General features: G+C 33.3%; 1 protein-coding gene across 7 annotated transcripts in view; it reads left to right on the top strand.

Annotated features, from left to right (window-relative positions):
- Nucleotides 1-10,968, top strand: part of ATG5 (autophagy related 5) — a 125,011-nt gene that overhangs the window by 20,305 nt on the left and 93,738 nt on the right. For 5 of the 7 annotated variants that reach the window (XR_014248215.1, XM_082404900.1, XM_082404896.1 and 2 more), the window contains one exon: nt 6,562-6,640. The exons of the other annotated variants lie outside the window; for them this stretch is intronic. Coding sequence is in view for 4 of the 5 variants with exons in the window: in XM_082404900.1 (XP_082261026.1) it covers nt 6,562-6,640 (79 nt within the window). In the remaining variant the exon portion in view is untranslated. The remainder of the gene's footprint in view (nt 1-6,561; nt 6,641-10,968) is intronic. 7 annotated transcript variants of the gene reach the window in all.

Here is a 10,968-nt window from a genome sequence, read left to right on the forward strand (position 1 = left end):
GTCATTATTTATCCCTTCTGAAAGTCTTTTATTAAAGAGTGAAATTATTTTTCCTTTTAGAGAGCTTATGTGAAAGCAATTGTGTTCACATATCTTCATTTTAGTTTTTGGGGTGTTAGCTTTTTATGCATGATACCACTTTCATAGCTGTGTCTTGCTGTACATTCATTGTATTTAATGGCTTTTGATTCAACTTTTCCTTTAGTGTTGTTAGGTATTCCATATATTTGAGGAATGACTAACTTACCAAGGCATGAATAAAATTTAGGGCCTCTGGGCTAAGTTCTGCTCTTTTCTCTCTTTGCTCCCAACAATAGCAATTTTCTCTTGTGTGATAAGAGTTTTCCTCCTGGAAATAGGCTGTCAGTATCTACCTGGCATTTAAGCAGTGGACTTCATAGGATAGGATAATCATTGTAGGGAAGCAGCTACCACTGAAGCTTTGTAGGACTTGGACTTTTGAGACCATAAATGTGTCTTAAGCGTAGAGGAGCATTTATTTCAGTAGGATGATAATGTCTGCCTTATACTTGATTCTTTGGAGTTTTAAGTAAATTCAAGTGAGAAAGGAAATCAAACACCAGTTTAGACAATTCATAAAAGAAGGAAGAAAGCATAAATTGATATTCCTTCTCTCTCTGTAACCCTTTCTCCTATTCATATTAATTATTATTACAAATATTTAATCATCTATGTGAGATGGCTGAGCAGGTGCTCTGTACCTTAAGCAGTAGCTCGTAAGAGGTGCTAAGTAAATGTTTGTTGAATGAAAAAATGAATCTAAATAAGTCTCTTCTTTTTATTGAGAAAACTGAGGCTCAAATAAATAACTTACTCAAATGAGCAAGTAGGACCATATTTTGAGGGCTCTTTCTACCATACAAGCTGATATTCTGTTTCTTAGTTGTTGTTGTTTTCTCTGATTCTGTATGTTCTAATGACTTATGTTAATTTGTCCATATTAGAATAGAAAAGTATTTAAGAACAGTGGTATGCACATAATGAATACTTAATATGTTGTTGATTTGTAGAGAGATGCCAAGGAGGCCTTATCTGATTAGTGCTTTTAAAAATTATATGGGAAATGGAAAGTGCTGATCTTAACTCAAATTAAGGATCTCTTTTTAAAGAGTGATTTGAGTTGATTAGTCAGCAGAGGGTGCTCTAACATTGCATTTTAAGGGATAAAGTTTCTTGTTACCATAACTCAAGTGTTCAAAATTTGTATTTGTTACTTTTATATTAGGCTTGTCTTAAGAGAAAAGTTCTTGGTTCTTCTAAAGAATACTTTGTTAGTATACCCTAATGCTAGTTAGATCTTAGGCCTCCAGGTACAAAATTTAGAAAAAGGTTCTTTGTCAACTGTAAAACAAGTGTCTGTACAAGAATATTATTATTTTGTGTAAATTGACTTATTTTCAGGATTGATTGTTGAAAATAGATTGTTGAAACTACCTTTTGAATTAAAAAAAAAAAGGCAGCAAATACTGATGTTGATCTTAAATGTAGGCATAATAGAGTGACCCAGAATTTAATACTGTACCTATGTGATTTCAAAAGTAAATTTTAACAAAGTAATTTTAACATCTTAATTGTAAATATTGTGCAGGCTCTTCTCTTATGTCCAGTCATTTTTCTAAGGTTGTGCATTTTTAGAATTTTATAAATTATTCTGTAAACTAGATTTTTTGAAATGTGGTTTACTTAGCATTTTATACATGTAGTATCCCTTTAGTTGGTTATTTCTGTACTTTTTCATCCATAGGAATAGGCTTAGAAAGCTGAGAAACACAGCACTGGCCTGTAATTGTCTGTGTTTGTACTATAGACAGAGTAACGCAAAACAGATTATAATCATTAAATTACTTTGGTTTATGTTTGAGTTAAACCCTTATTCATTAGAATGTAATCGTGTTTTCAGTGAATCACTAACGTAGCAAACTTACGAATAGGATGCATTTATTTCAGTGAAATGGAGTGGGACAATAGTTCTCTAGTATATAGGGAAGATTCCTTTCAATACTGATCTTAAGATACTGGTTTGCTATCTAACTGCAGATGTTTAGACTAGAATGAGCACCCTTGGCTGACCTCAAAGCGTATCTGTTACTGCCATACCATGTGCCAGTATGTATATGTATTTTAGCAGTAATGAAAGGGTAAAGAAGAATCAACTTATGCAAAAAAAAAAAAAAGAAAACGTTAATTCATTTAGAGAATTGAATTTAGAAAAGGTTAGAGCAATTTAAGGAAGAGAAAGAAAATGAATAAAATGTGAAAGCAGACACAACGCTAAATATTCTGGTGCAGTTAATTTTTATAGCGTGGTAGATTGAACCTTTACCAGTTTGGTCCTCTTCTGGGGTATTACAGGTTCAAATCCTCACCACTTCCTTTTGTTTTAAATTTAGGTTACATTGGCAGGAGTAGCAATGTAACAGCCAAATGGCTACATTACGATTTGACCTCACAGTTATGGCTTACATGGTTTCTGTGTTATGGGTTAGGAGCCTCCTAACAAAACTACATGGAATATCTGTTTAGAGGAATTGTGCAAATTAGTACTTTTGAAATCTTTGACATAAATCAGATTATAGTGTAAGGGAAAGTCAGTACTTTTAATTTTTGCCAGTTCCGTTTTTTAGATTTTCTTGCATATTAATAGATTCATCAAAAATAAGCAATCTGGGAACCAGTTAATTCAGGTGGTGTATTTGTTTGGCGTTAGTATAATACTTGCATCAAAATCGTTCTGACATAAACATCTGCATTGATGATCCACGTATGGTCTATATACTTTGACAATAGATAGAAGTAAATAGTTGTTTTACTCCTAAATTTTTCTGGCTTAGTTTTATTTCTAAAGATTGTTACAGGATAATTGTTAGCTATTGTATTACTTAGAATGCTCTTATGATAATATTTTTTATCTTTTTAAATCTTAAATATAAGTTTTAGAAATTATTGTACTTAAATTTCCATCCTAACCCTTAGTATATCAGGAAAAAGTCATCATCATTTACTATTTGAGACCAATGAACTTTAAAATATATATATGCGTGTGTGTATGTGTGTATATATATATATATATATATATATATATTTAAGTCACTTTATAAATAACTTAGAGAAGTATAAAGGAATGGCATATAACAACTTTATTATAGAAATTTTAATAAGCATTTAAATATAGAAATTCAAATTTTCACTCCATGTTTTCCTGGTTTCAAAGGTATATATATACCAGAAGTGGGCAATGTCCTCAATGCAAGTTACTGCTCATTAGTTGTCAAACATTCAAATAGACCTCTATGAGGTTCCAACTTGTCATTACTTCTGGCTCTTCTTGAGTTTAACGGCAATGCTTTACGAAATTTAAAAAGCCCTAGATCGTGATTTTGTTGTAAAATAATTTCTTTATTACATGAGTAAACATCCTGAATGAGCAGTCCAATTGTTTTTAATTTCTGCATCATCTAATTCCTCCCAGTCATCTTTGTTTACAAATCTGGCTTTAATATTTGCCCACTTACTGTCAAGTAAATTGCAGTGTACAAATGGCGTTAAAGATAAGAATACTGATACACATCCTTTTAGCAAAATGGGATGGTCTAGGTTCTAGTCATGAAATACTGTATGAAGAAATCCTTTCTTTTGAATGACTAAGTAGATAAGAATGCCATATGTCCTTAGAAATACATTGTTTATGCATTAGTTCTTGAGTTTTATAAAATGCACCTAGGATATCATCATCTGAAGACTCATACTCTGAGATTTCACTTATATGATCAGTTTTACCAATGTCATTAAAGTCTAAAGTACTGCTATCTGTCTCTTTGCAACAATCTTTTGATTTATCTAATTATGTAACGTCTTCCTCTGTCAATATAGGTGGAAAGTAAGACATTTTGAATTTTCAGCTGTATTAATGAGAGATAAAAGCAGACTCCAAAGGTGGGGTCTGCATCCTTATTTTATGCTTTTTGAAATATGATATAATGTTTTAGGTGACAAAGTAAGAAAATGGAAGAAGGATGCATTATTATATCTTTCTTCTAGGCATAACATTATTCTTCCAAATTCTTATTATTTTAATCTTTTTTTTAGTTAGGAATAATTGATAGTAATGATGAGATAATCCCTAGAATGATGAAATAGCAAAACGTTTCAAGATAGAGGAAAAAAATAAGATCACTAAGATACCACAATATATCTTAGATTTGTAAAAGGGTCCGGTGAGTTCATATGGCAGTTACTAGACAGAGTTTTTTTCTTCTTTATTCTTAAGTGAGTTTTCTCTGTGATTTTTGGAAGACTTTTAAGAAAGAATAAAAGGGGGGACTTCCCTGGCGGTCCAGTGGATAAGACTTCACCTTCCAGTGCAGGGGGTGCGGGTTTAATCCCTGGTCGGGAGCTAAGAGCCCACATGCCTCACGGCCAAAAAACCAAAAACATAAAACAGAAGCAATATTGTAACAAATTCAATAAAGACTTTTAAAATGGTCCATATCAAAAAAATCTTAAAAAAAAAAAGAATAAAAGTTATAAAGTATTAATCTTAAAATAGAGCTGCTCAGAAAAGAAGTTCGGAACCTAAAATTGGGCCCATTGGATCTTCATGGTATACCAAGGGTTAACTATTCTGTGGATCTTTGATTTATGCATTCAGCAGCTATTAGCTACTTTGTTCAAGATTCTGTGCACTTGCAGGCCTTTTCTTTTTAATATTGAGGGTAAAAAAAATAACTGATTATTATGAGTCTTTTTATGTTTAAATTGTATTCTAACTCAAATACTTATTATTTATTTTTAAGGTTGTACTTGATTTTATGTGACTGTATAGATTACTTGAAGATAATATTTGATTTAACTTTAGAATTTGTATATAGTTCCATTTGTGAATGGTGGAGAACGTGTACAACACTGAATTGCTAGTCATTTTATGGGGTTACTGGTGAATCTATCCAATAGGTCAACTACATAATTTGCTAAAGAGATTCTACAATTATATCTGCAGTGCTGCATAGAGTTTGGAAAGCAGTATGCTCTATTACTTTAAGTACCCATATTCATTCTTAACCTAGTTGCACGTAACTCAGAGGGACACGAGGACTGAAAAAGGTCTAATTTGTAAAAGTGCAGGGCATTATGTAGAGCCTGTGCAATTTTAAGAGGTCAGAGAGAAGGATCAGAATTGGATAGAATCTATAACTTGTTTATAGTGCAATATTTTTGCTTTCTTTAATTAATATTTTTATTTCAGTTTTTAACTGAGACTGGAGTTTTTCCTGATTAGAGAATTTCCTAAAGGAAGCATTCTGTAATTTAGTTAATTCAAGATTTACTTCATATTCATTCCTAGTTATGAAGGATTTGTGTTAGATACTGACTTTTGATTAGAGAGAAGTATGAGGGTTTTATTAAGAGATACAACACATATATGACTAAAACTACTCACTGTTTTATTTTGCTAGCAGGGCATTCATCTTAAATTCATTCTAAATAAATACATGATCTCTAATGACTGATGATTTTTCCACAATTATATTATGTAGATGTAAGCAAACATAAATAGTATTAGCTAATATTTGAATCTTGATCAGGTAATGTATTTGGGTCACTCATTTGGAAGGAAATTAGATGTATTTTCAAAGTTTTCCACTCTTAAATCTAGGAGTAATTCACTAATATATTATATAGGAAAGAACAGGACTGCACATAAAACCAGGCAGTCTTCTTTTTGTCTTTGTTGGGAGGATTATTTATTCTGATTCACTGATTAAGCTACTTTAGATTCTTTAAAAGGTTGTAAAAAATAAGGTTTGTCCACTGAAATCTGCAAGGTTTGTATTATTAACTTGTTTGTTACTAAATAATTTGCTTCACTGTGAGTAATGGTTATATTAGGAAATGTTCTCTCATTTAGGAAGTCCCAAATTTATTATTAAAATAAAAAACTTTAGAATTAGGTTGCAGAAGAATATTCAGTGACTTTGGAAAATGTTCACATATTGTTATATGAAAAAAGCAGGTTATAGCAGTCTGTAAAGGATAAGCCTAATCTATATTTAGATATGTATGCATAAAGAAAAGACTGGAAATTTATATACTGTAATGTTAATAGTAATAAGTACAAAATAGGTGATTGCATGCTGTTTTAGGTGCTCTTCTCAGTTCTTAACATTTTCTAAAATTTTAAGTTGTTTTTAAAGAAAAAACTGGTTGCCCAATATGAATGCTTGGATGATAATTAGATGTGGCAGTACTGTGACATAACAGTGCTCATGGCTGATAAAAGGTGCCTTAGTACAATTTCATTATGTATATTGAGGATTCCCTGGGGAACGGTATGGTTAGAAGAAAAAAAAAAAACAAAAAAACCACCTGATGCCTAGAAACTATGCCATATTAGCCCAGGCAAGTAACTGTGTAAAACATTACCTTTCTGTGATTTGTGGTTAAAGTCCCCTGATATTTGCTGTTGAAACATGGCTGGAAATTTATTTTGGAGTTGTAGTTTAAATATTTATTTTATCTCAAAATATACTCTTTCATTTTTAGGCATTATCCAATTGGTTTGCTCTTTGATCTTCTTGCATCAAGTTCAGCTCTTCCTTGGAACATCACAGTACATTTTAAGGTATAGTTTAAATAGCGTTTCCCATTTGTCCCACTTGTGGTACTACTTAGTAAGTAGACTTAGAGTAGAATTTTTTTTTTTAAGTTAAGTTGTTTATTGCTTTTCCCATGATACTTTTTATTTGCTAAGCTGCCATTAGTTTTTATAAAATGCCTTTCAATTTCTTCTTAACTCTTGCCAGAACCATTTAAACATTTAACGTATAAGTGCCTATTCTTTGTTGGCGCTGGATACACTATGTTTAAAATTTATAATATTTTGGAATATTTATATTCATTAAAAAAAAATCTCAAATAGGAAGAACAAAATCCTGAGTGCATGTGGGCATGGGAATGGGGAAGGAGGCAACCTAACACTAAGTAACTCTAAGGCTATTTTGATGGAATGAAAAGAAGCGTTAGGAGACAGAAATACAAAGACTTGATTTAAGTCTGTTTTGAGAAATATTAATTCCTGTAGTTTTTGAGTCCAGGCTAGATTTATTATAACCTAATTTTGTCTCATTATTTTATAAAAATCTCATCCCTCTTTTTCACTGAACACCCTGATTCTCCATCCTCCACCCCACAAGCAAGTACTGCTAAAGGATTGAACCCCCTCTATTAGTTGATCACTAGGCAGTGATTCTCAAATGGTGACATATAGTGGGAGGGAGACATGCTAAGAGTTTCAAAAGTCATTTAGGTGTCTGATTTGCTTTCCCATTAGGGTCACTTATTCAAAGTCACTGCCCAAAGGCTCACCCAGTCTTCCTAAGTTACTTTCCTTTCCGTTTTACTGAAATTGAATTTGTGGGGCATCTGCATTTATTTCCCTGTTATTTGCACTAATATACTTTGCACAGCACCATGCTACCACAGATGTTAGTTACCACGGAACCATACAGAGTGAGGACATGGTTCTAATATGCATGAGTCTCAGTTACCATGAAGAGCAAGGACTGCCTGTATGTATAATAATTTAAATTTAGAATGGTAGGAAGGTAAAACTACTCTAAGCATAATAAGTGTAGAGGTTCCATATTGCCTAACAGGTCTTTCCCATTATGTTGAAAAGCATTTCCAGTAATTAGATGGTGTGCGTGTGTGTGTGGGGTGTGTGTGTGTGTGTGTGTGTGTGGAATGCACTCTAAAAGACTTTGAAATCTAGGTTAAAATATATCATAGCTACCCACTTATTTATTCATTCAACAAATACTGAGAGCCTTCTGTGTGCCAGCCAGGCACTGTTCTAGGAGCCTGGGATATATGAGTGAATGATACAAAAGATACTCAAACAAAGTTTATGGTACCTAGTTGGCATTGCCTGCTAGGCCCTCTGTAATTATTGGTTGAATTAGTTGATGGATTGTAATAGTGATAGGAAAGGCTTAGAATTCTTATGATTGGTATAGTGTCATGGTTCTCAGAGTGCTTGATGGACCCAGATCCATGGGGATTCCTATTTCCATAATAATATTAAGATGCTATTTGCTCTTTCCACTGTGTTTAAATTTGTACTGATCTGCAAAAGCGATGGTGGGCAAAACTTCTGGCACCTTAGCACAGAGCAAGGCCCTGTACCAAAATGTGCTAGTGGTCGTTGTATTCTTCACCACCACACACTAGGACTGTTCTGGGTGAAGCGGTACAAATTATTAATTATTATTAATCTTGACTCTTAAGTACATGTCTTTTTAATCTCATGTGGTGAAATGGGAATACACATAAAGCACTTCTGTGTGCCAAATGCGATGGTTGTCTTAAGGAAAAGCATTGTGCCCTTGTTTACTTTGAGAGCTAAATGAGCCACTTTTCTCATGAAACACCATTTTTTATTTGAAAGAGTGACTGAAAAACTGTGGTTTATTCACATTTGGGTATTTGTTAGATAGTTTCTTGAAAACAAACAAAGTGACCTCTCATTGCAGAGAAAACAACTGACAGTATTTGTTTCCAATGATAAGATTTGCACTTTTAAGTGAAAATTAGAATTTTGGAAAACATGTATCTGTCACCATGAGCTTGACAGCTTTATTATTCTCAAAGAATTTTCTGATGAGATTGGTGGTCATTTTAACAAATTGGTTTTTAAGAAGTTTTATGTAGTGAAATGTGAAAACGTTTGGAGATGGCCTACTTTAACTCAGTAAACAGATACTTTCCAAATGATCAATGCATTATGTTGAGAAATTATTATGCATGTGTGAAAGATCTGTTCAAAGTGCATGGCTAGCATCAGGAATTTTAATGTAACAGAGGTCAAAATGTTTATTGATGTGTTTTCAGATTCCACATTAATGTTATAATAAACTATGCTTATTGAATTAATGTAGTATCAAAAAAGAATATCCATAAATCTGAAAAGACTATTAAAATACTACTTTTTCCAACTACATATTTTTATAAACCTGTATAATTACATACTTTAACCAAAACAACTGCACAGTATTGAATGTGGAAGCAAATAAGATAACTCTATCTACTTCCCATTAAGCCAGACGTTATAAAGGTATTTGCAAAACTGTACAGCAGTGCCGGTCTTCTCCCTAAATTGTTGTTGTTGTTGTCGTCCTGAAAAATATAGTTATTTTTCACAAAAATACAGTTTTTGTGTTGACAGGTAATGGGTTTGTTCTTGATATTTTAAAATGAATTGCTCTTTGGGATCCTTAGTAGGTCATACATTGTCTTCCCCGATGGAAAGTTTATTAGAGAAATTAAATAGAAAGCAGAATGTTAGAGGATGTTTTAAATTTGCTCCAACTACCAGCGTGTTTCTGTCAGCTGCTGTTACTCTTTCTGACCCTGGCTTGTGTTGGAGGAAAATTATTGCCCAGATTTCTTTCTCCCTATACTAAGTTCCCTTTATTTAGGGTTATAAGACCTGGTTTACCACAAAGGTCGTCCTCAGGTATTTAATTGATAGCTTATACGGACTGATGTAGGCCCACATCCCCTTGTAGTGCCTTATGGCTTTTGATTGATTATAATGAAACTGAGTAAGCATTAAATTTGCAGGTAGAAAAGCAATGCTTTTAGATTGAGGAAGCAGGTTTTCTTTAAGTTTCTAGAAAATAGTTTCTCATCAACAGGTTAAATTTATTGAGTAACAACCTTCTGTCAGTTGATGCATCAGTATTTTATCTTTTATGATTTTGTATTGAGTGTGTCAGATGATGTGTGTGCTTTAACCAGACTGCTTAGAATTTTTCTTTTACAGTTGCTTTCAAAGATATTGATTTTAATTAGATTTTGTGCAACACTGAAGTCTCCAAGAGATTCCCCCACCTCCATCACACACATTTGGGTCAGTTCATAGTTCACACTGAATTCTTGGGGAGAAAACCTGTTAAAAATTTTTCGAAAGGACATATTTTCTCTAATTTTTAACTGACTTTGATGCTTGTCATTTGAATAGATTCATAATGTTTATAGTAAGTGAATTTTAATGTCTAGAGCAGTGCTTTTCAAAATTTAATGTACGTACAAATCACATGTGTGTCTTGTTAAAGTGCAGATTTTGATTCTGATTCCATAGGTTTGCGTTGAGGGCAGAGGTTCTGCATTTTTAACAAGTTCGCAGTGCTGTTGATCCACCAGACCATGGGTTGAATAACAAGAGTTTAGAAAACAATGCAGATTTAAAAGTTAGTGTTGGACTTCCCTGGTGGCACAGTGGTTGAGAATTGCCTGCCAACGCAGGGGATATGGGTTCGAGCCCAGGTCCAGGAAGATCCCACATGCCGCGGAGCAGCTAAGCCCGTGTGCCACAACTACTGAGCCTGCACTCTAGAGCCCGCGAGCCACAACTACTGAAGCCTGCGTGCCTAGAGCCTGTGCTCCACAACAAGAGAAGCCACTGCAATGAGAAGCCCATGCACCAGAATGAAGAGTAGCCCCTGCTCGCCGCAACTAGAGAAAAGTCCGTGCGCAGCAGCGAAGACCCAACGCAGCCATAAATAAATAAATAAATAAATAAATAAATTTATTTTTAAAAAAAGTTAGTGTTGTGTACAAAACCAAAAGGTTGTAAAGGATGATTCAGAAAATTGTTTTTGTAGGAATTTTTATATTATTTTTTGAATTCTGAGAGAGAAATATTATGCAATTGTAAAGTGTTAACTACTTTAAAACATGTAGATTTACTTTGCTTTCTTTTTCTGTTTACCGAAACAGGAATGAAAAAGGTATCTTCTTCATGGTTTTCTTAATTAGCTTCAAGGACATTTTTGATTCCTAAATCTGATTAGCCTCCTGAGAAAATTATTTTATTTCTCTTTCCTCAGCTTTTATTTTTAAAAATTCAAACCTGTATTAGAAAGATTGAGAGTCGAACACCCACAAACC

Source organism: Balaenoptera borealis, assembly GCF_965194805.1.
Source record: "Balaenoptera borealis genome assembly, chromosome: 9".
Classification (NCBI taxonomy): Eukaryota; Metazoa; Chordata; class Mammalia; order Artiodactyla; family Balaenopteridae; genus Balaenoptera; species Balaenoptera borealis.